This window comes from Postia placenta (genome assembly GCF_002117355.1).
Source record: "Postia placenta MAD-698-R-SB12 unplaced genomic scaffold POSPLAscaffold_4, whole genome shotgun sequence".
In the NCBI taxonomy this organism is placed as follows: Eukaryota; Fungi; Basidiomycota; class Agaricomycetes; order Polyporales; family Adustoporiaceae; genus Rhodonia; species Rhodonia placenta.
Window position 1 is genome coordinate 1,279,043 of NW_020169835.1, and position 24,225 is coordinate 1,303,267.

General features: G+C 57.3%; 11 protein-coding genes across 11 annotated transcripts; 4 read left to right on the plus strand and 7 right to left on the minus strand.

Annotated features, from left to right (window-relative positions):
• Positions 1 to 89: 89 nt before the first annotated feature.
• On the plus strand, positions 90 to 2,482 carry POSPLADRAFT_1065496 (hypothetical protein). The gene is made up of 12 exons (XM_024481955.1): positions 90 to 194; positions 265 to 275; positions 329 to 337; positions 393 to 423; positions 474 to 629; positions 694 to 773; positions 828 to 1,026; positions 1,077 to 1,223; positions 1,283 to 1,335; positions 1,404 to 1,741; positions 1,811 to 1,829; positions 1,889 to 2,482. The coding sequence occupies exons 1-12, from the start codon at positions 177 to 179 to the stop codon at positions 1,992 to 1,994; spliced, it is 1,167 nt and encodes a 388-aa protein (XP_024340996.1). The 5' UTR covers positions 90 to 176; the 3' UTR covers positions 1,995 to 2,482.
• Positions 2,483 to 2,618: 136 nt separating this feature from the next.
• Positions 2,619 to 7,459, minus strand: POSPLADRAFT_1137761 (hypothetical protein; the record flags this gene model as incomplete). The annotated part of the gene is made up of 8 exons (XM_024484830.1): positions 2,619 to 2,809; positions 2,869 to 2,958; positions 3,023 to 3,143; positions 3,203 to 3,656; positions 3,767 to 4,026; positions 4,087 to 4,282; positions 4,344 to 4,997; positions 5,574 to 7,459. The coding sequence occupies 8 exons, from the start codon at positions 7,457 to 7,459 to the stop codon at positions 2,619 to 2,621; spliced, it is 3,852 nt and encodes a 1,283-aa protein (XP_024340997.1).
• A 311-nt stretch (positions 7,460 to 7,770) lies between these two features.
• Positions 7,771 to 9,193, plus strand: POSPLADRAFT_1137972 (hypothetical protein; the record flags this gene model as incomplete). Its single annotated transcript, XM_024484855.1, has 5 exons — positions 7,771 to 8,122; positions 8,179 to 8,516; positions 8,575 to 8,816; positions 8,865 to 9,000; positions 9,053 to 9,193. The coding sequence occupies 5 exons, from the start codon at positions 7,771 to 7,773 to the stop codon at positions 9,191 to 9,193; spliced, it is 1,209 nt and encodes a 402-aa protein (XP_024340998.1).
• A 318-nt stretch (positions 9,194 to 9,511) lies between these two features.
• Positions 9,512 to 11,331, minus strand: POSPLADRAFT_1045307 (hypothetical protein; the record flags this gene model as incomplete). The annotated part of the gene is made up of 10 exons (XM_024478726.1): positions 9,512 to 9,728; positions 9,783 to 9,990; positions 10,047 to 10,176; positions 10,235 to 10,303; positions 10,368 to 10,502; positions 10,557 to 10,634; positions 10,688 to 10,940; positions 10,996 to 11,052; positions 11,107 to 11,247; positions 11,300 to 11,331. 10 exons carry the CDS (start codon positions 11,329 to 11,331, stop codon positions 9,512 to 9,514), a joined length of 1,320 nt encoding a protein of 439 aa, XP_024340999.1.
• A 269-nt stretch (positions 11,332 to 11,600) lies between these two features.
• On the minus strand, positions 11,601 to 13,069 carry POSPLADRAFT_1073807 (hypothetical protein; the record flags this gene model as incomplete). Its single annotated transcript, XM_024482641.1, has 7 exons — positions 11,601 to 11,738; positions 11,801 to 11,986; positions 12,050 to 12,197; positions 12,255 to 12,552; positions 12,615 to 12,811; positions 12,868 to 12,915; positions 12,974 to 13,069. The coding sequence occupies 7 exons, from the start codon at positions 13,067 to 13,069 to the stop codon at positions 11,704 to 11,706; spliced, it is 1,008 nt and encodes a 335-aa protein (XP_024341000.1). The 3' UTR covers positions 11,601 to 11,703.
• A 208-nt stretch (positions 13,070 to 13,277) lies between these two features.
• On the minus strand, positions 13,278 to 14,088 carry POSPLADRAFT_1065499 (hypothetical protein). Its single transcript, XM_024481956.1, has 4 exons — positions 13,927 to 14,088; positions 13,737 to 13,875; positions 13,594 to 13,676; positions 13,278 to 13,532 (listed from the first exon to the last, which is right to left on the minus strand). Exons 1-4 carry the CDS (start codon positions 13,979 to 13,981, stop codon positions 13,507 to 13,509), a joined length of 303 nt encoding a protein of 100 aa, XP_024341001.1. The 5' UTR covers positions 13,982 to 14,088; the 3' UTR covers positions 13,278 to 13,506.
• A 265-nt stretch (positions 14,089 to 14,353) lies between these two features.
• POSPLADRAFT_1045310 (hypothetical protein) lies at positions 14,354 to 15,437 on the plus strand (the record flags this gene model as incomplete). Its single annotated transcript, XM_024478727.1, has 3 exons — positions 14,354 to 14,512; positions 14,595 to 15,149; positions 15,201 to 15,437. The coding sequence occupies 3 exons, from the start codon at positions 14,354 to 14,356 to the stop codon at positions 15,435 to 15,437; spliced, it is 951 nt and encodes a 316-aa protein (XP_024341002.1).
• Positions 15,438 to 15,614: 177 nt separating this feature from the next.
• On the plus strand, positions 15,615 to 17,310 carry POSPLADRAFT_1045311 (hypothetical protein; the record flags this gene model as incomplete). The annotated part of the gene is made up of 7 exons (XM_024478728.1): positions 15,615 to 15,797; positions 15,858 to 15,884; positions 15,948 to 16,245; positions 16,302 to 16,475; positions 16,543 to 16,857; positions 16,914 to 17,061; positions 17,136 to 17,310. 7 exons carry the CDS (start codon positions 15,615 to 15,617, stop codon positions 17,308 to 17,310), a joined length of 1,320 nt encoding a protein of 439 aa, XP_024341003.1.
• A 705-nt stretch (positions 17,311 to 18,015) lies between these two features.
• On the minus strand, positions 18,016 to 18,521 carry POSPLADRAFT_1137985 (hypothetical protein; the record flags this gene model as incomplete). Its single annotated transcript, XM_024484857.1, has 2 exons — positions 18,016 to 18,325; positions 18,382 to 18,521. Coding segments are annotated over 2 exons (450 nt in total), but the record flags the coding sequence as incomplete, so codon positions are not given.
• Positions 18,522 to 19,457: 936 nt separating this feature from the next.
• POSPLADRAFT_1137606 (hypothetical protein) lies at positions 19,458 to 20,353 on the minus strand (the record flags this gene model as incomplete). The annotated part of the gene is made up of 4 exons (XM_024484804.1): positions 19,458 to 19,540; positions 19,600 to 19,710; positions 19,764 to 19,907; positions 20,059 to 20,353. 4 exons carry the CDS (start codon positions 20,351 to 20,353, stop codon positions 19,458 to 19,460), a joined length of 633 nt encoding a protein of 210 aa, XP_024341005.1.
• Positions 20,354 to 20,650: 297 nt separating this feature from the next.
• On the minus strand, positions 20,651 to 23,075 carry POSPLADRAFT_1137094 (hypothetical protein; the record flags this gene model as incomplete). The annotated part of the gene is made up of 8 exons (XM_024484757.1): positions 20,651 to 20,861; positions 20,926 to 21,155; positions 21,254 to 21,398; positions 21,519 to 22,245; positions 22,302 to 22,437; positions 22,494 to 22,667; positions 22,724 to 22,817; positions 22,876 to 23,075. The coding sequence occupies 8 exons, from the start codon at positions 23,073 to 23,075 to the stop codon at positions 20,651 to 20,653; spliced, it is 1,917 nt and encodes a 638-aa protein (XP_024341006.1).
• Positions 23,076 to 24,225: the final 1,150 nt, after the last annotated feature.

Here is a 24,225-nt window from a genome sequence, read left to right on the forward strand (position 1 = left end):
CATGTCCCGCGAGCATCGAGTGGTTGGTACCGTCAGCTGACGGATCGATGCTTTCCCGCCCGTCGCTGTCGTCTCCGCGTGTGCCCCTCCTCCACCGCGCCTTCCAGTCTCTCGCCGCGCTCGCTCGCTTGTCCCTCTTCCCCCCTTTTGCCTCCCGCCTCCTCCCCGCGCGCACCATGTCTTCCTTCAAGCAGGTACCCCTCTTTCCATTCTGACCGTCTCGTGCCGTGCTCACCGTCGCCTTTTCTGCGCCCGCACCTGCAGGAGCCACACAAGTGAGTGCACCGACGTGCGATGTCCATGCTCTGATTCTGATGTCCCCCGCAAGGCTTTTAGTGTAAGTGCGCTCGATCGCGTCCGATCAGCCCATCTCACCGTCCAATTTCTGCCAGCATCCCCGGCCCCATCGAGGTCGCAGACGACGTCCGTCTCTTGCCTTTCAGCGCCCCTTCCGTTCTGCTCACCCCCCGCAGGTCCTCTATGCCAATGCACACCCCTCCATGTCCCACATGTCCGCGGACTTTGTCCCCGTTCTCGGCGACTGCCTCCGCATGACCCGCCAGGTCCTCTACTCCACCACCGCACAGCCCTTCATCATCGCCGGCTCTGGAACCCTTGGCTGGGATCAGGTGCGCCGATCCCCCTCATCGCCCGCCGTCCCCCTCCCCCCTTTGACCCGGCCCACCCACACAGGTCGCCGCCAACCTGGTAGAACCCGGCGAGAGCGTCCTGCTCCTCAACAGCGGCTACTTTGGCGACAGCTTCACAGAATGGTGCGCACGCTGCCCCCCGCCCGAGCACATGCACTCACCAGCTCACGCACACAGCCTCCAAGCCTACGGCGCCAACGTCGATGAGGTCCGCGCCGACTTTGGCACCGCCGCCGACCTCGACGAGGTCGCAAAGGCGCTCTCTGCCAAAAAGTACAAGCTCGTCGCCTTCACCCACGTCGACACCTCCACCGGCGTGCTGTCCGACGCCAAGGCCGTCGCCGCCACCGTGCAGAGAGTATCCCCGGACACCCTGGTACACGTACACCGCTGCGCCGCGTGATGCTCAGCTCAACCCTTGCACAGGTCGTCATGGACGCCGTGTGCTCCGTCGCGAGCGAGGACATCCGCATGGACGCGTGGGGCCTCGACGTCGTGCTCACCGCCAGCCAGAAGGGCCTCGGCACCCCGCCCGGCCTCAGCATCCTCGTCGCCAGCCAGAAGGCCCTCAAGGTGCGTCCGAGCTACTGAACTGCCGCCGCGCGATGCCCATCGAGCGCGGCACTGCACAGGTCTTCGAGGCCCGCACGCGCCCCGTCGCGTCCTACTACGCCAGCTGGAAGAAGTGCGTCCCCCCTGCTCCTTTTCCCCTCCCCCCTCCCTCTCTTGCACGAGAGCCTGACGCGCCCGCAGGTGGCTCCCCGTCATGCGCGCGTACGAGGCCGGCAGCGCGGCGTACTTCGCGACGCCGCCCGTGAACCTCATCTACGCGTACCACGCGTCGCTCACGCAGATCACGCGCGGCGCGCCGTCGCTCGAGGAGCGCTTCGCGGCCCACCGCCGCGCGAGCGCGCGCATCAAGGACGCGTGCGCCGCGCTCGGCCTGCGCCAGCTCCCGCGCGACCCCGCGTACGCCGCGAACGGCATGACCGCCGTGTACTTCCCCGCGGGGCTCGCCGCGCCCGACGTCGTCCCGCGCCTGCTCCAGAAGGATGTCGTCGTCGCGGGCGGCCTGCACAAGGACCACAAGGGTGCGTGCGCTCCCCGCTCCCCGCTCCCGCCCGTGTAGGCCCGTGCTGACGAGAACGCTGCTGCGCCAGACAAGTATTTCCGCATCGGGTACGTGGCGTTCGTGGTGGTGTGCGTGGGCGCTGACGCCGACCGGCTTGTTGCTGCAGCCACATGGGCATCACCGTCACGCACGAGGAGCGCGGCGACATCGACCGGATCGTCGCGGCGCTGCGGGAGACGTTCGCAGAGGCGGAAGCAAGTAAGAAAGCGTGAGAGCCGCAGCGTCGCAGTCGTGTCAGAATGTCCGTTATTGAACTCGTGTCGCGCACACCGTCTCTCCCCCCCCGCACATGTTGTGTCCGTTAGTGTTTCCCGCAGAATCCTCGGGCCCCTGTTGCACTCCCGGATGTGATGCGATCCGTCCAGAGTAAGGCAAGAAAAAGAATCAAAGCCCGCGATTCAAGATGGCGCATGGGCCGCGCACGCAAAAATACGACGAAGTTCCCGGGGCTCGGAAGCCATGAAGTGAAAAGTTGAACTTGATTCTCGCGCAAGCAAAGTCAAAAAGTAAAGCCATATAAGGCTGCTGGCCCGACGAGCCGCGAATTAATGTGAGGGCCCCTCGTCATCCGTGGAAAGATGCCAGTCTGAAAAACAGAACAGTGCGATGGGAAATGATATATAGGTGTACATTACTTTGCTGGCTGCTATTGGACGTGTGCGTGCGTCTAGAAAAAAGAGTATTATGGGTACAGAAGCTCCACACCCAAATATATGCCGTGGGCTGGCTGTCTTTCACGTCTGCCGAGTAAATCCCGCCCCTCCCCGAACCGCCAAAATAGAAGAGGATGCAATAGACTGTGTGGACGCGTGTCGTCGGGCCTCTAAAGAGCTGGACTATGCAGCGGTGTCGCGGTGCGCGCCTTCGCCGCCCATCCGGTCGTACCAGGCCTTGCCCTCCGTCGTCGCTGCGATGTAGCCCGCGCGGATAACAAAGTCGCCGAAGTGCTCACCCGAGAGACGCTCGAGCGCGTAGTGTTTGATCATGGGCCCGAGAATAGCGAGGATCTCAGGCTCGGTGACCGTTTCTGAAAAATGCGAGCCATGTGAGATTGGCGTCGACAAGTGCCCGGGGAAGCGCACGCACCTCGGTAGATCTTGTTGAGTCGCTGGCCGTGGTAACCACCCCCCAAGAGCATCGCGTAAGTGCCAGGCGCTTTGCCGACGAAGGCGACCTCTGGGGACATGGAAAGAAGCTATGAGCCGCGCGTCGATGTCAGAAGCCGGCGAGGATGACGCACCCGCAACGTATGGTCGCGCACAACCATTAGGGCACCCAGTCATTCTCATAACTATAGAGTCGTTGCGGAGGCCGTTTTCCTCGCAGATCTTCTCCACCTTGTCAATGAGGATGGGGAGATACTGCAGAACAGACAGTCAGTGCGAGAACACACGCATGATAGTAGAGGCTGTATACACACCCGCTCCGACTCGGCCATCGCAAGACCACACGTGGGGAACGCAACGCAAGCTGACGACGAGAGTCTCAGCCCGGTGTGGTTGAGGTTGTCCAGCTTGTATTCGGCAAGGAGCGCCTTGATGCGCGGGAGATCCTCCGTCGCGATGTCGGTGATGAGGAGATGCTGGTTGGCGGTCATTCTGAACGCGCCCTTGTGCACCTTCGCGATTTCTCGGAGGCAGGTCTTGAACTCGCGGCCAGGCTCGTCCTGGACGCGGCCGTTCTCGATGAAGCAGGTGTAGTGGTGCTTGCCGTCCTCGCCCGTGTGCCAGCCGTAGTCGTCCACGTTGCGGTTGAAGGCGAAGGGACGTGCTGCCTGCAGCTTGTAGCCGAGTCGTCGCTCGACCTCAGCCTTGAAGTTTTCCAAGCCCATCCGGTCAATGGTGTACTTCAAACGGGCATTCTGAAGAAACAAACTCGTTAGCACTCAAATTTCGCGGTTTTCTGCATATGACTGTATACCTTGCGGCTGGAACACAGATAATCAGTCAACAATGAGAGGGCAAACACAATGGCATAGACTCACTCTTCGCGGTTGCCGTTATCTCTCTGGACAAGCATGATCTTCTCAGCCACCTCGACACCTTGCTCAACAGTGCAGTAACCGATGACATCTCCCAGGCGGGGATACGTCTTCTTGTTACCGTGAGTGACACCCATACCACCTCCAGCAGAGACATTGAACCCGACCAAGTCACCATTATCGTCAGCGATGGCGATGAAGCCGAGGTCGTTGGCGAAAATGTCCACGTCGTTAGTAGGAGGGACAGCGACGGCGACTTTGAACTATTGAAAGCGGACTTAAAATACAGCGGACGACGTGTCCAAGTACTGAAGGATGCATACCTTGCGCGGGAGGTAGAACTCGCCGTATAGAGGCTCGACATCTTTCAATGCGTCGCCAGCTACCAGCTTCTTGTCGAGCCAGATCTCGTGGTACGCTGTTGTCCGGGGAAGCAGATGTTCGCTGACACGCTTCGCAAAGTCATAGGCCTGACCGTGCAATTTCGTCAGGGAGGGGATCGCCGACACAATCACGTTTCTGTCGCAGTCGCAGGGCCCTCAGCAACAAGACCACGTCCTCACGAACGGGAGAAACATACCGGTTCACGTCCCCGCAAGCAGCGAGCGTGTCCAGGAGCGCCCTGTTGATGTCCTGGATCGCAGACTTGAGGTGGCCCTTGATGACGCCGTGGTACTGGAACGTCTGCCGCGTCGTGATCTTGAACGTCCCGTTCCCGTGCTCGTCCGCAATCCGGTCCATCAGCAGCCACTGCGCGGGCGCGCACACGCCGCCCGGCATGCGCACGCGGATCATGAACGAGTACGCGGGCTCCGCGCCCTGCGCGACGCGCTCGTCCCGGATGTCGCGGTCGTCCTGCTGGTAGATCCCGTGGAACTTCGTCAGCTGCGTGTCGCTCGGCGCCAGCGCGCCCGTGCTGCCGTCCGCCAGCCCCTCTTTGATCGTCCCGCGCAGGTACTGCGACGCGACCTTGATGTGCTCGTTCGTGATCGGCTCGGGCTCCGCCTCCTGCACCTCCACCGCGTCCACGCCGAGCGCCTTCCAGATCCGCGGCTCCCACAGCTTGTAGCCCGTCTCCGGGCCGTCCGCGTCCTGGTCGTCGCCGAGCCCGAGCGGCACCACCCGCTGCGCGCCCAGCTGCGCGAGGCGCGCATCGAGGTCCCGCCCGGCCTTGTTGTAGTAGTGCGCGTCCTCCGCGCGCGGCCAGTAGTGGCTGTCGCCCAGCCCGAACACGCTGCACCGGACGCCCTCCAGCGGCCGCTCGCCGCGCGCCGCCGCCGCGCTCACCGCCTTCACGAGCGCGCGCCCGTTCTGCGGGAACTCGCCCTGGCCCGCGACGCTCGTCACGAACACGACCCACTCCTCCTTCGCGACGTCCGCGAGCGCGACCGTGTCCATCGCCGCCGCGCGCGCGGACAGCCCGCGCATCTTCGCACGCGCCGCGAAGCGCTTCGCCATCTTCTCCGCGCGCCCGCCATCGCTCGCGTACAGCACCGTCAGCGGCGGCGCGTCGATCGCGGTGAGCAGCTCCGCGTACGCCTTCTGCGCGCGCGCACGGCGCGCCGCGCGCAGGCGCTCGCCGAGGCTGCCGACGAGCTCCGCGGGCAGCTGCGCGGCGGCGCGCGTGAGCTGGCTGAGGTGGTTCTGGCGGTCGAGGAAGCGCTGCAGCTCGTTCTTGATTGCGTCCGAGTCGAGCGCGAACGGCTCCGCGCGCGCGGGGTCCCAGCGGTAGAGCGGCCAGAAGCCCGCGTCGACGGCCTTTTTGGTCTCCTTGAGGAGCGCGAGCGCGGGCGCGTCTTCTGTTGTGTACGGCAGGTACGCGAGCACGACGCTGGGCCCGGCGAAGCGGTCCGCCTCGACGAGCGCCTGCAGCACCTGCGCGTAGCTCGCGTACACGGCGACGCTCGCGACGTAGACGTCGCCGTGGTTCATGGCGTAGAGGCCCACGTCCTGCTTGCGCCGCGCGGGGTCGGCCGCGCGGGCGGAGTAGGGCGTGGTGTCGAGCAGGAGCACGTTCACGTCGAGCCCGCTCGCGATCGCGTGGTGCAGGCCGGACGCGCCGAGGTCGTACGCCCACGCGTCGCTCCCGATGATCCAGCGCGACTTGTGTCGCAGGCCGGCGGCCTGCTGGAACACCCCGCGTGCACGTACGACGCGCTCTGCCACGGCGCCCGTCAGCAGACCCTTCGCGGCGGCAAGCTCCAGTGTGGCGGCGATCTTGTCGCCGAGTTCTTTCTCCTTCTCTGCGGCGTTGCTCTTGCCCTTGCCCTTGCTGTCGTTCTTGCCCTTGAGCAGTGGCCATTCACTCAGCAGCGCATGCAGATCCTCCGGGAGCGCGGGCTCGCCTAGGAGCTCCTTGACGTCCACCGCGAGCCTGGACACGGCTTCGTCCTCACCACGGATGCGCCCAAGGGTAAACTCGGGGCTCGTGGCTACCGGGCCCAGCTGCGAGACGAGCGCCGGGTCGTTCGCGATCTCGAGTCGCTCGCCAAAGAGCGTCTGGAGCAGTGTGGTGTACGAGGATTCGTGCTTTGGCACATGGGGGGCCTGCACTTCGGGCGCTGCTGCACTGCCATTCGCTTTCTCGGACAAGGGCGCACCGAGGGACAGCCGCTCCTTGGCGTCCTCACCTGCTTTGAGCAGAAGTTTCTGTACGTCTAGGACGGTGAGGCCGCTGACATCTCGGAGTGCGACGCTCCGTACAACCGGTCGCTCTTCCCTTTGATCATCCTGGAGCGCGCTGACGACTTCGAGGAAAAGCGGCGTCCATTTGACGCTCCATCGGCTGACCTGTTCGCAGACGAGAACAGTCTTCGCGGAAGCGGGTACCGCTGCTGCGATCTTGGCGGCGGGAAGCGGCTTGAGCAGCGAGACGTCGATCCATTGGACGTCCTCGACCTCAAGGGACGGTGGGACAGGACCAAGGGTGAAGATGACCGTATGCGAGGTGGAAGAACCGCGAGGGACAAAAGCGCGGAGGGGACGGCGCAGGACGGCGACGGTGGAGATTGCGGCGGATTCATACGCTTTATAGAGCGCAGCGGACTCGTCGGGCTTTGACTTTGCGGTACCGTTAGCATGTCCGTTCGCGAACCCGTTTGTATGTCCGTTTGGTGAGGTGGGTGAAATCGGCGAGGCCTTTTCCGCGAGCAGGTACGGGTGAATACCGCCCTCGTCGAGTTCACTGAGCTCTTCTTCGTCTGTGCCGACGTGGAAAATGTGCAAGACAGCCTTGCCCTCGACCAAGGCAATACGGCTTGCGAGCAGCGCATGGTCGTGTGCCTGCTGCGCCGAACGAGAGTAGATGCAGAGAGGTACAGTGGCGCGCAGGACTAGTGCATCGCTGAGGTCGTCCGAGGGTGCAATGGCGACATGGAGGACGGTGGGGGTGTCGGAGAGCTCGGCTAGATGTGGCAGGAGGTGATGCAGCACCTGGCGGTGGGAGAGGGTCACGTACGAGACGAGGCTTGTCGCGGAGATATTTTGTTGGTGGCTTTGTAACAGTGCCGTGCCAGGGTCTGCGCCGAACGGGATGCGGTTCACGGGGCGAGGGGGCTGGAGGGCCGAGGAAGCAAGGGTGGCAAAGCTCGCAGTGAAAGGGGAGGTGGCTGGAAGAGGTGGCTCGGACGAGACAAGAGCATCTGAAGCCAGGAATGCAATGCGCGCAACTGCACGGACGGAGGGGGAGGGGGACATGACGGTGGCTGAGGATTGGCGGGGATCAGTGGATTTAAGAAAGAGATTGACGATGGTACGCACCGAGTCCTGACGAGAGGGGACGGACAGGGCCGGAATGGACGAGGGGGCAGCAGTTAAAGGCATCCCGCCATTCGGAATTGGAGGAGTGAGCCCTCACCCGCCTGTCCTCCAGCCAATCACAGCCAGTCACTCGCAAATCACGGCTCGATCACATCACCCTTGCACCATCCCACACCCCTAACCCCGAGGTGTGGTTAGGGCTACACCCTGCACGCGCCACCGCCGATCGCATTTGACTCTGACCAGCCATGTCCCTCATCACCCAGAAAAACAACCGCAGAGGCGGAGGCAACAAAGGTGGCGCACGCCGCCACCAGAACAACACACTATACGCACACCCCCTCCCCCTCGTCCTCGACCAGCCCCCGCCAACATGGTCGACACACATCCTGGGTCTCTTCGGCCTCGCAGGCACCCGCGTGCTCAACCCCCATTGCGAGGGCGTTTTCGACCCCGCCACCCGCTCCGTCTGGGTCCTCAACGCCAAGGACCTCGCCATCCTCTGGACACGCGGCTTCTTCGGCAAGGGCGACCTCTCCCGCAGCGAGCCCTCCTGGCGCACGCGCCAGATCAGCGCAAAGCGCGCCGCCGCCGGACACTGTGCGCCGTCCGTCTTACTCTCTCACACCCCGCTTGTGCTCACGCGCGCACCGCAGACATGACCGCAGAGGAGGTCCGCGAGAAGCGCAGGGCAGAGCGCACGCAGTTCAAGCGCGACCGCGCCGCCGCCATGGCGCAGGCCGCCGCCGAGGCCGAGGCCGCCTTCGCCGCGGGCTGCGAGGTGCAGCACACGACCGTCATCCCCTCGGGCGCGACCTGGAAGCCCCAGCAGCCCCTCGCCGACGCGCCGCCGCCCGCGCCCGCGCCCGAGGAGGACGACGACCGCGCCTTCGAGGCGGAGGTGCCCGCGCTGGAGCACCTGCAGCTCACGCTGCAGGAGGCCTTCTTCCTCATGTGGACCCTGGACTGCCTGACGGTGCTCGACCCCGCGACGGTAGCTACGCCCCTCCCGCATCGCCTGCAGACCCCCCCGCTAACGCACCCCGTCGCAGTCTGCGCCGATGAGCCTGCGGGACGTCTGGACGGCCTTCCGGTCCGTGCAGTGCGCGCCGCAGATTCCGATTCCTGGCACGCTGGAGCTGGACCTCTACGCCGGCCGGTTCGACAACCCGTTCCTCGTGCACTATGCCGCGTACCACTACTACCGCTCGCTCGGCTGGGTCATCAAGGGCGGCATCAAGTTCTGCGTCGATCTGCTCTTGTACAAGCGAGGCCCGGTCTTCCACCATGCCGAGTATGCATCCACACACGCATGCCATCGTGTATCATTAACATTCTGTAGGTTCGCTGTCGTCGTGCTCCCCGTGTATGAAGACCCCGCGGACCAAGAGTCGTCGCCTTTTGATCTCGCCAACGCATCTCCCTTCTCTTGGACCTGGCTGAGCACCGTCAACCGTGTCAACTCGCAAGTACAAAAGGTGCGTATGCGTCCCTCAAGCAGTGTCGCCCATGGCTGAGGTCCTTGCTCAGACACTCATCCTCACATACGTCACAATACCCGCCCGCTCACGAATGTCGCCGGACCTGCTCTCCTCCCCGGCATGTCTTACGCACTATTCGGTCAGAGAGGTTGTGTTGCGCCGGTTTATACCAGCGCGCATGCGGGACTAGAGAGATACATCGTGCGATAGCGGACAGATGCAGGTACGGACGCGCGGAAAAGTACAATGATAACATTAGTATTGAATGCTACAAGGTCTCTCGTCCACCCCCCATCCGCAAAGCTAGGCAGAACCACCATCTTCACCTGGACGTACCATGGGAGCGGCAGCGAATGCCGAGTGTGTCTGCGGTCCCCGACGACCATCGCCGCTTCCGGTGATCAGAGGACGTAACGCCGGACATGACCGGAGAAAACCCCGAGGCAACGCGCGAGAGTCGATGACAAGGGACGAGAGAGGGAGGACGGCAGGAAGAGCAGCAGAAATCTTATACAGCGCCCTTGATCTGTACCTTGCGATACTTCTCCTCAAAGGCTTCCACGAGCGGGATGTGTGCCGGTTTGCAGTCGAGAATCTTGTCTGTATCCGGGGCGTTGGGGTTCTGGAAGAAGCTTCCCCTGTTCTCTGACAAGCATTCGCGCGCGTGGGCCAGTGTCTCGAATGCGAGCTCGTTCTGGATGAACGACAGCGGCAACGTCTTGTATCTGCGGAAACTCAGTTTCACGACGCCACGCATATCAGAGCGTGCCGCAACTTACGCTCTCGTCATCACTATCAGCGCCCGAACTCGCTCCCTGCTGATGAAGTGGTCCATGATGTAGGCTCCCATGTTGGGCGCGCTCATGTATAAGTCAAAGAGGGAATGATAATTGCCCATCGCCAGCGCGCGCTGGACAGCTAGGGCGTGCCGCACCGCGTGGTCGGCCTTCTGCATGTCGGTTAGTTGACCTACGTATAAATTCAAATCTGCAGGGGATTATTGACACAATGAAACAGCAGTGAAGCCAAACAACGTGACATACCGCTTCGGTTCCGGCCGTGCAGCAACAGCAGAATATGGTATGCCGTGAATTCTTCATTCTTGCCGGGTATCCCGAGTTCATACAGGTTGCGCAGCATGGACTGACATTGGTTGTATTCAACCATGTCGCCCTGGAGCAAGTAAAGAGAAAAGGTGAGAGGTAGTGCTAGAACATGAGTAAGAACGAACCACTTCGAGCGCCATACGCGCATGATTCTCGTATACCATGACAGTGAACTCGTTCTTGATGCGCTGAACCTGGAAATGTCCAAGAATAGCGTCTGAAATCGAATGTCCGTGTCAGCAGCTAGTGACCACGCACGGTAAGGTCTTGGCGCAGACTCTTGAACTGAGAGCATATCCAAGTATATTTCTTCTTTTCACGCCAGTGCCTCTTCAGCTCGTTGAGGGTTTTCTGGAGCACTGGATACGGACGAATCTGCTCGGGTTTCGGTTCCTGTGGACGGTGACGTTAGTGCAGCGTGCCGCGCCCAAAACAAGGAACACTCGCTGAAGTTAAACGCAAGTAGTCCTTGTAGATTTCCTGGGACGTGCCGACAATCGTGAACCGATCCCAGTTCGGCACATCCTATGGCAGAGGTCAGGTATTTCCAATTGCGCGTCTGGACAGCAAAGACACACAGGGTTCGCTTCTGGTTCATCGCCATGGAAGGGTGAATCCGAGTGTGATGAGAACGTATGAGAAAAGGTATTTTGTGCATGACCTGTCTGGCTCTGTAGCCCCTTCTGTCGTTCAATTTCATGCTCCCGCTTGAATCGAGCCGCTCTGCGGTTCAAGGCAGCCACATCGGTATAATCCAGCGCATTAGAGGCCGCATTCTTGGCGACAGCAGTCTTCTTGGATTTCTTATTGCTTGTACTGCTTGTGTCATTCCTTCGAATACAGACCGATTAGCAAGCAAGCAGAGGACAGGGAGACTCTAACCCACAATTTTCGCTTGAGGCTGTTGAGAGGATTCACAACCGGTGGCGCCCTTGGAAGTAAGCTCAAGGCGAATAGTCCTTAGTGCGAGAGACGAGCAGCAGACGGGAGCGCACACCTTTGCAATTGAACGCCCGCCCAGTCTGTCGTCCACAACGTTTTGTTCATGAATGCATCCGCGATGACCTGTCGCAACTCAGCCTGGGCTTCCGCCCTGTTAGTATCAGTCATCTGCCCGAGGCACTTCGCAACCCATTCCCTGCGAGCAGTGTAAGTGACTGGGAAACCCCGAATACCACTTTGCCTCGTACTTCAACGGTGGTGGCCAGCTTTCAGACGACATTGTATAAGATTGCTACGAAGCTGGATAGTAGATAGTGATGCGATGGGTAGCAGAATGTCTGTGCAGCAACAACTAAGATGAACGCGAAGGCAAGCCGCAATGTGGTAAGTAAAGCGCAGTGACAACAGGTGGCCGGCGGTAATGAGGTGATCTCGATTCTCACGGCGGCCGGGCAGCTCACATGAGCCACAGATGCGGTCGCCGTTTATAAGGCGAGAGCAGAAGGGGGCTTCGTAACAAATTCGTGTCTCCTCGTATCCTCTCATTCTCAGAATATAACCGGCATTGCGGTACGGACAAACCACGACTACTACTCTCGATTGAGACTAATATTTACGGCACCAATGTCCCCCAATCAACAAGCTTCTAGTTCTAGTGCGTCGACTTATCCGCAGGGGGGGTGTAGACTGTGTCCGGGTGAGAACGTTGGTGAGCGATCACCCCCATGGCATGAGCGAAGGCTACTCACATAACTTCCTGGACTTCAGAGCCGACCACTTGAAGCGCTTCACGTACAAGCTGATGGCAGTCAGCGCAGAGAACAGGATGACGGCCTTGAGACCAATCTTCTTCCGTTCGTCGTGCTCCGGCTCGGCCGCCCAGTTCAGGAAGGTGACAACGTCCTTCGCCATCTGAGAAGTCGTCGCAGGCGTGCCTATAATCACCCGGTTCCCCGTGAATCAATGACGTCGTGCTTCCGGAAGGATAGCAGGCTCACCATCCTCGTACTCTACCAAGCCGTCGAACAATACTCGCGCCATTGAAATCGCATTGCCGGGGAAGTACGGGTTGTAGTTCATGCCCTCACGGATGTCGAAGCCAGCCGGGGGATCCCTGTACCCAGTGAGCAGGGAGAAGATGTAGTCCTAAGCGGACAACCTCGGTATTGGCATAGGGTCGCATCCGACAAGCTGAAAGCTTACCGCAGCACCATGGCGAGCCTTGACAATAAGACTCAAGTCCGGAGGCAAAGCACCACCGTTGCCAGCACGGGCGGCCTCCTCGTTGGCGTAGGGTGGAGGCAAGTAGTCGGAAAGCTTGCCGGGCCTTTGGAACATCTCGCCCTGTTCATCTGGGCCGTCCGTGTACTCGATTTCCTCAGCCAGGGCCTTGGCCTCGTCAGCGGTGTGCGAGACACCGACTAGATTACGCCAGGCAATGCGGTCCAGGGAGTGACATGCAGCGCAAACCTCACGGTATACCTGGTATCCTCGACGAATGCTAGTGGGTGCACAGGTGAGTGTGACGCTCGGGTCCGCTAGGAGCGGAGATAAACGGCTGACCTGGCATGGTCGAAAGTGTCCAGAAGACCCGAGTGCGACCAGGGATAGTGAGGGGGGTGAAGGCCGTCCTCTGCGGGGGAGTTGGCGTGCACCTCGCCGACGAAGGGCAGCGTGCCGTAGAGGCTCGTGTACCATGCGACGGAACCGACGGCAAAAAGGGTTGCGGAGGCAAGGGTCGCGCGGGAGTTGACAAAGGACTGCGATAGCATACATGATGGTGTCGCGTACGCGCATGAGGATATCTTGCACGTACCTCGAATGCGGACGATGCGGACGAGCTCGTCGACGCAAAGCGGACGCGCTATTGAGACGTGACGTTGAGGCCTGCATGCCCGCGGAGACGAGACGTGCATGCTCACCGATGCAAAACGTGCGCCCGCTGAGGACGTCGATGAGCGGGGGCCTACGACGGCACCGACATTCCTGAGGGCACCCGCAGGCAGCCTGGAGAACATTTTGAGGAGGGAGGGTCAATGACGGGATTTTGAGACGGGGACGCTGCCTCGCAGAAGAGTGACCGTATAAATGTCACATGTCACACTCAGCACGGGCGAACACGCTTGCTTTGCCGACTCACTCCGATCCTTCGAGCCCGTATCGCCGCCGCAAGGCCCATCGCTGTGTCTCACAGTGGATGCATCGTGCTTTCAGATATCCTCGCGTCCGGACTAAAAAAAGTTGTATATTATGGGTGGCGCTTTCTGAGACAACGTATCAATGCTACGTAAAAATTGAGATGCCAGAGGCAGAACATCCATAAAAAATACAGCAGAATCGTGACGTTAAATATCGAAGATAGAGGGTATGGAAACCACAAGGACCAATCAATGGCGACCGAACGGACATGAAAACGTGGGCATAATATGCATATGCAGATCGTAGCAGCCGTCGTCTAGAAGAGGCAGTCGCAGCACAGCTCTGCGGGTCGCATTGCACTCTGTCGTCAGTCGGGCACGCTACAGGAGACGAGAATACACACCCTCTGCACAGCAACACAAGCATGCCCCCGCTAGACACGCGCAGCAGTCGTCTTCTCCTCCACCCTTGGGCGCTGGCTGTTGGCTGGAGCCGAGGACACTCTCGTGAGCCTACTGAGAGGCCACACGTCACTGTGACACTTACACATATACAGTCTGGGGCGGTGGCTGAGGCTGGTAGCCGGGCTGGCCGTATGGCTGCCCATATGGCTGTTGAGGATACCCACCCTGGTAAGCCTGCTGTGGTTGCTGGGGATAGTAACCGCCTTGCCCCGGGGGAGGACCTGCTTGGAGTTGAGAGTCGACGCCACCAGGCGAGTACGGTTTGTACTCACCCTGAGGAGGATAATAGCCTTGCTGGCCGCCGTTGTAGTACTCTTGGTTGGACATGATGGTGGAAGAGAAAGAAGTGAGTAATGGACCACGAAGAAACCGACCAAAGGGAGTTGAACTGTGGGCGCGGGCGGTTATATAGGGTTGCACGGTCGGTCGCCGGCGCTTGTCCTGCGCACACGTGCGGACGCTTTGCAACCTCCTCTCTACTCACGCACCGCCTCCTCACAGCAGACGTTGCACAGCAGCGCAGCGTCTCTGCAATTTCGCCATACGTCCTTATTTTGTGTTAGCACAGCGAGACGGTACGGCTCGCCCGGCCAACGGCATCTCACTGTCTAGGTCAGTATTTATGACTCATCGGCCTCGAGGACACAGCTCGGCTCATCGCACGACTGACGATCAGGACACCGAACTATACTCCAGGCAATGCCGCACAGTCACCACTCTCATTCTGGGCAGTTCTGCAAGCACGCATCGGGCACGCTGGAGGATGTTGTCAAGGAGGCGATCCGACAGGGTTTCGAGATCTACGGCCTCACCGAGCACGTCCCTCGCTACCGCGTGCAGGACCTGTATCCGGAAGAGGTACTTGTGTCTTGCTTCTCACGTTACAGACAGCTAGAGCTTCGTCTGCCTGCGCATATTCGCTTGGTCTTGGCTCGTAAAGCAAGGGATATCTCTCGACGCGCTTGCCGCCCAGTTCGACCACTTTCTTGACGAGGCTCATAGGCTGAAGGCGCTGTACGGCGGTAACATCACACTTTTAGTGGGACTGGAGACGGAGCTTATTACCGACACGGATGTCACGAACCTGGAGCAATGTCTGCGGACACACGGAAACCGTATCGAGTACCTGGTTGGGTCAGTGCATCACGTTAATGCGATCCCCATCGACTTCGATACTGCCACATACCGAAAGTCGCTCAACAGCTTCTTACCCAATACTCTGGACACGGAACACCGACAGATGGAATCTTTCTTGTGTTCATACTTCGATGCTCAGTTTCAACTCATGACACGCTTCCACCCCGAGGTCATCGGGCATTTCGATTTGTGTCGGCTTTACAACCCATCGCTCATGTTCCAGGGTTACCCCGAGGCATGGGCAAAAGCTGCACGAAACGTCAGGTATGCTGTGGGTTACGGTGCGTTGTTCGAACTCAATGCTGCCGCGCTACGGAAAAGCTGGGATGTAGCCTATCCGGGCGAGGATGCTGCTACTGTGAGTGCTCGCGTTCAAAGTGCTCTACGTATCGCCTCATTTCGCCATCAGTTAATCATGCAGAATGGGGGCCGCTTTGCACTGTCAGACGACAGCCATGGACCGCATGCTGTTGGGCTGAACTACGACCGAATGGCTAATTACGCTCGACGTCTGGGAATCAAGGAGGTATGGACTTTGACGCCTTCTGACGAACCCAATGCTGGGGGTCGATTCCTGCGGCCTCGCAAACTGGAGCGGTGGGACGAACATGATTTTTGGAGGCGTAGGGGTACTTTTGGTGTATAACAAATTTCTTAAGTACCGGGGTTGTCTCGTGCGCCGTGTGCCAGGCTCAGACACGAAATCGCATGCTGTATCGAATTTGATTACTGTGATCAGGCGATCAATACGTACTGATCAGTGATCGTGGCTGGATCGAATTCCGGTCATACAGGCTCTCACTGCCATATTGTATCATTCACAATGATGAACTTCGGCAAGCCTCTTACTCCTCAGCAAACCGCAGCTTACCTGCGTACGCTGCCCGCCATCCGCGAGAGATGTGGCAGGGTCCACGCCCTTGCCCAGAAAGGCGAGCTGCAATATTTCACATATGATCCTGAGAAAGAGGAGGATATTGCGCAATTCTGTGTAGACATCATCAAGGTAGGTCATCGTGCGACCCCATCTGCCGCCTACGTACGCAGAGCTTACCGGCAACGCTAGCGTGATTTTGGGACCAACTATGCGTCGGTGAGTGAATGCACGCCTGCGCTGGGGTCATGTATTGATCACCATATGACTCTTGTCCGCTAGATCCCGCCGCATGGTCGCTGGCGGCACCTCGACGCAGGCCGCCCCCGCGTCGGCCCCCTCATCGAGAAGTGGAAGGCCTCTGCCAACCCGCCCGATCAGAAGGAGATTACCAAGCGACTCATTGACCTCTTTCTCGTCTCCGTGCTCCTGGATGCTGGTGCCGGCAACACCTGGACTTACCATGAGAAGCAGTCGGACATGAAATTCACGCGCTCTGAAGGGCTCGGCGTCGCCAGCATTAACATGTTTGAGGAGGGGTTCTTCTCAGGCGATAGCAGCAACCCGCACAAAGTTGATGGTCGGTGATACCCTTGTCTTGAGTTTCAAATAACGAGCTCATAATTGTGTTCGCAGCGGAGGGACTGGCGCGTATTACGCCAGAGATGGCTGCCTCTGCCATGCAAGTGTCCTCGTCCAACCCAATGGTGGGCATCGACGGGCGGACATCACTCCTGACCAATCTCAGCAACGCGCTGAAAGCCAGCCCCAAGTTCTTCGGGGACGATGCCAGGCCTGGAAATCTCATCGGTCTGCTGTCGCTCCATTCACAATACCTTGGTTCAGCCTGTACTGACGTACGTACCCCGGTTCGCAGATTTTCTCGAGTCCGGGTCCATTGCAAACGGCTCAACGCGGCGCGTCCATATCTTCGCGCTGTGGACAGTCCTCATTGAGGGCCTCGCGCCGATATGGCCGGCCACGCGGACGACGTTCGGAGGCGTTCCCCTCGGTGACGTCTGGCCGTGCGATGCGCTCAAGCCTACCTCTTTGAATGAGGGGGACGAGCTCGTGCCATTCCACAAGTTGACGGGGTGGATCACCTACAGTCTCGTCGAGCCGATTCAGACCGTCCTCGGTTGGGACGTGGAAGGGTTGGAGCACATGACGGGGCTGCCTGAGTATCGCAACGGTATGTACATCCCCCTTTCCACTTCATATCGGCGTGTGTCTCATGCGCTGCTGCAGGCGGCCTCCTCGTGGATCTGGGGGTCCTCTCACTCCGGCCCGGCGCAATTACCTCCTCGTTCTATTCCGATCCTGACACGGGCATCGCGAAGCTGCCGCCCTCGCACCCCGCTATTGTCGAGTGGAGGGCGATGACAGTCATTGAATTGTAAGCACACCTGTCCGCTTCCATGACCTGCTACGGAATCACTCTGCTGATGCTGATGGTCTCATGGAACTTAGGGACCGCATAGCCGATAAGATTCGACAGAAGCTTGGCCTGACGGCGGAGCAACTTTCGCTGGCGCAGGTTTTGGAAAGCGCCACATGGAAAGGTGGTCGGGAAATTGCCAAACAGAAGCGACCGGCTTCGGGAGGGCCTCCCATTGATATTGAGAGCGACGGCACGGTCTTTTAGCCGGTGGCTCCATCTTCAAGAGAGATACGGACAACATACGCATACGAGCAAGGCAAGCACAAATAATATTCCAGGGAAATTGTGTATGAAATGAGACTCGACGTAGGATAACAGCGAATATACTCGAATGCATATTGTACAACGCGTGTAAACGAGAAATTCTACCACTACACACGTGAACAGTTCCGATACGAAAATATGTAGAATCAAGAAGGGATTACAGCTAGTTCTATTTCTCATAGTAGGTAGCGAGCAGGCGAATACATGCCCAACAATAGCAAGACCTGGACAGCGAATAAAGACGGCAGCAAAGGTTACGGCCGGTCAGACGGGAGGCTCAAATGAGCGTCGTTGCTATTGAGTGCTATTTGAAGGTCATAGACATGTCTTCATACAAAGAGAGCCCGCTTACCGAAGGGCCGAGAGAGACGATGGGCCCTTTACGATGACAACTCAGCGGGGGGTGGCGGTAGACTGGAAGGAAGAGGCAAAGGCGTACATTCGGGCCCCCTGCTGGAGGAAGTATTGTGTCAGCGGCGTCTGTGCTGTCAACACGTTGCGGCGAGAAGATCGTGTCAGATTGATCCTGATGCTGCAAGACAATAAGCCCACCAGGCGCGGTGTAATCATGTCGTGGCACTACGTCAAATGGAAGAGATCGGGCCTGCGCCAGGATCGTTCCGGGGGCGATTGCGCCAGTAGCCTCTAATAGATCCAATCTATCGATAGGAGAGTCAGAGGACTGTACCAGGGGCATGAGAGACATGATTGCCTCGGTAGTCTGAGCAATGCGACTGAGAGTTGGTACTGTCCCTGCCATCTGATGCTGACGTCTGGAAAGATGAAGTACACTCCTTTTTTCCCTTGCAGGTTGTGCAGAACCTGTGGCGAGGCGACCAAATTTCCATATAGCAGTCGCTGAGGTCCGCCCGACGTCTGAGAAATATCTGCGGATGCACTCCCATCGCTGGAGAGCAGCGACAATTGGGCAACCAAGAACGGAAGATCTGCATCGCTGGTCAAGACGTTGTGTTCAGAACAAGAGGAACGGATGTTTTTGTGCTCACTCACTCCACGGCCGCCACCTCAGACTGGTCTGGAATGAGCAGGCGAGCAATAAGCGGCGGCGCCAATGGTAGCCGAGTCAGGGTAGAATCCCTGAACTCCGCAGTTTTCGCTGGATGTTGAACTATCTCCAAGCGGTATGATCTAGGAGCCGCATTGTGAGTTGAAGGCGACGAAACCGTGAATTGGAAACTCACGCAAGTGTATCCTCAGAACTGTGTGATAGTTTCTGGACGTTTGGAGCACTCGCCGGGTAGGGACGCAGTCGCTGCACATTTCGTCGGGGCAAGCTACGATGCCTTCCGGAAGAGGGGCTGCTATGCTGTAATGTATATTTCCCTCCTTCGGCGCCGTTGGCGAGAAAGTGAATGGATAACTTGTCATTTCCATGAAGCGAATCTGGAAAAGGTTGACGGTCTTGAAGCGAATAGGTTGGGCTCAAGCTCACGTAAATGTGGGAGACTTGGAGGCTTGTTGATAGCAATTTGTCGTTCGGGGTAAGCGAGTGTGTATGACGGTTTCACGAAGATGGCGGCATAAAAAATCGCGTACCAGTATATCAGGCAGAACGCATATTTCGGGCACCGATACTGAGCCAGCACGTACCCGGAGAGAGAAATCAGGAGATGCTCGGAGGTGGGGCTGCCCTGATTCGTGAAGAAGAAAAGAATCCGCATCCACTCGGCAGGTCGGTAAATATTGTGTCATCTCTCACAGCGTAGGCCTCGGACGTCGAGCGTTGCCTCGGCGACGGACAATCTACCGGTGGCGACGTGGAGGTCCCGCAGGCAAGCCACCGTTCTGCTAGCGCATGGGTCGGAGTGCAAGACAATAACGAGACTTAGCGCGTGGGCATAAATACGGCTCGCCGGGAAGCACAGGAGTCGTCTACCTTGATTGATGCACAAGCTCCCGATCCCAAACAGCCAGATGAGATTCCGCACGCCATCGGCGTGGTCGCAAATGTGGAAGGTGGTCCTCAAGTTTACGGACTTCAGGGGCGATCACAAGCAGAGTAGAATATCAGATCCAGAAGCGACTCACAGAGGGGAGGATTAAGTATATTAGATGTACTAGAATTTTTAAACGCTCCGCTTGACATAGCTCCAGACGCCTGCTAGTGCAGATACGAAAGTGGCCGCAGCTAAGGCTGGCCGCACGCCCGCTAACAGAACCCAATCCATCAGAAAAATATTACTGGTACAAAATCCCAAAGGGGCGTACCTGTTGCTTTGTAGAGCGCACCGGTCAGCGCACCAGCGGCCATGCTGCCCACCGTATCATGCCTTCCCCTTATGCCGTCAATGGAAGAGTTTATGCCATTATAGACAAGGGCTAAACGCATCTGCCAGTGAGAACAAAAAGCAGGAACCTATCGGGAAACTAACCCAGGACACCCGCCGAGTTGCCAATAAAGGTCCCTCTTCGTGTAACGGAATTCAGAACGCTATTGATCCGCAACCGGGAATTGGACGCTGCTAGGGGTCTTCGCGCGCCTTCACGCAAACCCCACACACCGCCGAGGGCGAGACCTAGTAGGATGGCGGTGAACATGTGATGTTGCAAGACAATAAGACAGCACATCAACGATAAGGTGAGAGTGCCGGTATATGAAATTGTATAGCGGCCGTGCGTTGAGAACGCGGCGGGAGTGAGAATGGCAGAAGGAAAAGAGAGACGCACCACTGAGATACATGGTCCCGGTGCCATAACACAAGTCGTCACTCCAGCCCCGAGAGGGGATTGCCGTGCCCGACCCTGGCAGGTCACTCGTTTTGTCATCGTCCAGCAGCAAATAGTCAAGCTTGTCTCCCAAGCCAGCCATGGGATGCAGTTTTGTGGGGTCGAATTGACCCAGCAGCAGATCCGAAGCTGTCACCGCACTCTCTGGTGAGACAGGCACACCCCCACTGCGGGCAAAGGTAGCATTGCGGAGAGTTTCAGTAGGGTCATGCGACGAGCTGCTGGATGAGTCCATTGCCAAGCTGACGACCAGAGAGCTCTTGATACCGTGGACACTGGCAAGTCTGAGACTGAGCCGTTTGCTGGACTTCCGCGCGCTCACGAAATTTCGGGTCATGTGACACGGGACAATGATGGGCGTCTACTCCATCCGTGACCGTCTCGGCATTAATTCTGCAAAACGCTAGTAAAATATTTCCTTGCTTGGCCGTAAATTGTTGTTTGACCATGTCTAAGATAGGGACATGTCATGAACAGTACCAGAATGTCAGTATTACGCATGGCGCATAACAGAGTTTGGCGTTGTATCTGATTAACTCTCCCTAATGGATGCATAACACCTCCGCACAATTGCTGCTAACTCGTTGTCGACATCGGTCAGCGTGCTTTCCTTCCTGGAAATCTCCATGTAGGCTTCCGCATCTGACATATCATCTTCACCGCCCTGAGCAAGACCTCTCTTCGCTACGTGCCAATGTTGAGGGTTTTGACCACGCGAGAACACTTCAACAATGTCACCGTTACTGGCGAGGTCGAAAATCAGGGCCGTCTGGATATGAGCGAGACAAGAACACTTGCCTTCGTAACAACTGTTGAGCGTTGTACAGATGGGCTGACTTCATGACGCAATCGGGACTCGAAAATAGTAAGAAGCCGTTCTTTCCTATGATGTGACGATCTTTCGGTTGTAGAATCTTTGTTGCCGTAGGAAGAGAAGTATCTAGTGTTCTACGAGGCCGCATATCAGTAGATAAACAAGACAAGACATGATCATACCTACGCTTCTTGTCCCTGGCCATCAATGATCTCCTGCATGGCTGTTAATTGCTCTAGGATAGGTTGGACTAATGTTTGTACACTGGATGCGTCTTCCTTGAAATTAACCAATAACGCGAATGACAACCGATCCCGCTACGAATGCGCCGTAAGCCATGGCTATCAGAACCACGGAATAAGCTCTTACGGTCAAATGCCAGACTCGCTTCTTCTCTATTACTGTGCTATTGGCAGGATCTCCCAAGTATATTGTAGTCGACAACAAGGACGGTAGTACTGCCTCGCTCGTGGGGGATCCTGAAACGGGAGCGTTGTCGGAGATAGTTTCTGATGTAGAAGCTGTACTGCGTTCCACCGCAGAGATATCCAGATTCGGCCCAGCAGACATGGCCTGTTCATCTGACGGCTGATCTGCAAGTAAACTTGGTATAGTGTTCTCAGACTGCGTGGCAGATTCCGAAATCTCGGGGGTTGAATGCGGGAATGGTTCTGACAGTGTGAGTGGTGAATGAGAGCGGATAGACGGAGTGCGCAGATATTCCGTGGATATCGCTTCCCGCAGGGATTCTGCATCTACATCAATCAGGCTGCTTTTCTCGCCCGCTTGTTCAGCCTTGCGTGATCCTGGCGCTTTGGGGCTAGCATCCTCGCCCACGGATGTAGTAAGTGATCCAACAGCGGAAGACGAGGCAGCAGACGCCGCCGCTGGCTTGGGGGATTCCTTCCCGAAAGTCCACCAGTTCCACCTAAGATTGCGGATATCCATGCTCATGTTTGGCATTAGCGTTGAAACGCTTCCAGATGGTACCTCGGGGATGACCGAGCTACCTTCATTATATGGGGGGCTACTTATAGGCGATTGTGGTCCGCTATTGCTGGCACGGATGGTGCTTGACGTTGCAGTTGCATCTGTCAGCACAGGTAGGGCCGTGGTTTCAGAACACGGGATAGGAGGGATCCGGGATAGGATGTATCGAACGAGAGATGTTGGGTATCGGGAAGCGGAAAATTTAGTAGACGGGATCACGTACGGAGGTGCCAGGACGAAGGCACATGCGTCTCCCAGTTCACTTGTAGTAAATGTGTCCAGAATGGATGACAATTGTCGCGACAAGGGATGAAGATGCACACCTAATTAACAACCCTGATGTAAGTAGCATTCAACAAATAATCCAGCATTTACATACCGAGGTAAGACGCAAAATCAGTGTCTTCTTCTATGTCCCACTTCCAGGCCCACACAGTAAAGAATCTTTCGAGTTGAAGCTCTAATGCCTGCTGACCCAGAGTGAATAGTATGTTTGCAAAGGACCCGTGGGTCAACTGTACACGGCTATCTTAGATGGGTGCATTGATAAATTATTCCCCATCAAACCCACCTTGAATTCTTCGTACCCTTGCAAGAGGTGCGCACGGAGCAGGACATCGTGGACAGACGCATCATGGTACTCCACAACATCCTGCGGGGTGACATTGTCGGTCTTCTTGGCCTTCCCCTTCTTAGACTTTCCCTTAGGTGCGGCAGAGCGAGGCGTTTTGGCAACCTCGACGCACTGTATGTTCCCCATTATCAGCAATAAAGAACTACTTCAAGATGTATCATACCAACAGCATGTATCCAGAAGTCAGGTTCAGGCGAGATCATAACCATTCGTCTTGTCTGCGAATGCACATTCTCGCACGCTTGGTCAGGGTCAAAAGCCCTACAAAGGTTGCATCCTCAACATCAAGATGACGTCGACGGACCGAGACGGCACATACTCAGAGAAATTGACCAGTGCTTTCGCAAGACCGACCTGCCTCAGCATGCGGTCCCGCGAGACAGCACGTTCGCGGGCCGTATAGAATAGGATTTGTGCCTGCTCTTCAGCATCTTCATCTCCTGTATAAGCATCGGGGGCAAGAGATAGTGTAGGGTTGTAAATGGTGAGGTAGAGGAGACATGGAGGGATTCTGCTCATCACACTACCTCAGACCAACTACTCGTAAGTAAGATTGTCGCACGTGGAATGCTGCTAGAGCAATGTCGTTGTACCCCTCAACAGGTAGCGAGGAAACCGAACAGCGTATATGCGCCAGCTGAGGACTGGTCTCAAACTGCGCTAGCGTTTGTGTGCAATTGCCGTTTTCACGAAAGGTGTCGCGCGCGTCCAACACAAACAAATTCTCGCTGAACGACCTCCCACTGAAAACACAAATATCTTGACAACCACTGAGCATACCGTCTTCATGTTTGCTGCGCTAGACTCGCCTCGTCGTCCCGCAGGTCCTGGTACCGAAAGCATCATGATTTTCCAACATTGAAATTTCGACATCTTCGGCATCCCTCTGAAGCAGAATCGTTCCTGCTCGCGAACACGGCATCGGAGATTCATAGGACGGGTACCCTTGGGGATAGACGGGTGCTGTGGATGGCCTGATACAGCTGCGGTGTGTCTCTAAAGTCTGCCCGCTTTGTGCTATTCACATTCTTGGGGGCGACTGTCGTGTCCTTCCTTGTTCCTTTGCATATCTCAAAAACATCCCTTCGTTTGTTTTTATGGATTGTATCTTGCATTTGTGCCCCTACTGGCCCCTTCTACCATCCTCTCCTATCACTGCTGCATTTCCCCAGCCTCTGGGTTGCGATACATGGATACAGTATGATTAAGTACAAATGATATGCCATGTAGATACCAGTGTCCTTATAACCACAAGCACTTGGTATTGTCTTTGAAATAATATTGATAATGAGATCTATGTTACAGATAATGTAGACAGTCAAACATGGAGTGGCAAAGTACTTGTAAGTGTAGGAAGTATAAGAATGACTGGCAAAGCTAGCGCAAGGGAGGGAAAGAAAATGAGAGTCTGTGCTACAGGCAATGCTTATTTAAAGCTTAATGAAACTTCTCTCCGACACCTGAATGGGATGAGACGAAGTAATACCATCATTATGTGAACATGGCTAGGAGCATAGCGAGAACCAGACATAACAAAGCGGGCAGACTTTAGAACCACACCGCAGCTGTATCAGGCCATCCACAGCACCCGTCTATCCCCAAGGGTACCCGTCCTATGAATCTCCGATGCCGTGTTCGCGAGCAGGAACGATTCTGCTTCAGAGGGATG

Coding starts and splice junctions, on each gene's coding strand:
- POSPLADRAFT_1065499 (XM_024481956.1), bottom strand. CDS start 13,981: ATGTCCAACCAAGAGTACTACAACGGCGGCCAGCAAGGCTATTATCCT. Junction 13,677..13,736: donor CCGCCCCAGACTGTATATGT/GTAAGTGTCACA, acceptor CCTCGGCTCCAG/CCAACAGCCAGCGCCCAAGG. Junction 13,533..13,593: donor CTTGTGTTGCTGTGCAGAGG/GTGTGTATTCTC, acceptor TGCGACCCGCAG/AGCTGTGCTGCGACTGCCTC.
- POSPLADRAFT_1065496 (XM_024481955.1), top strand. Junction 630..693: donor GAACCCTTGGCTGGGATCAG/GTGCGCCGATCC, acceptor CCACCCACACAG/GTCGCCGCCAACCTGGTAGA. Junction 1,224..1,282: donor CCAGCCAGAAGGCCCTCAAG/GTGCGTCCGAGC, acceptor GGCACTGCACAG/GTCTTCGAGGCCCGCACGCG.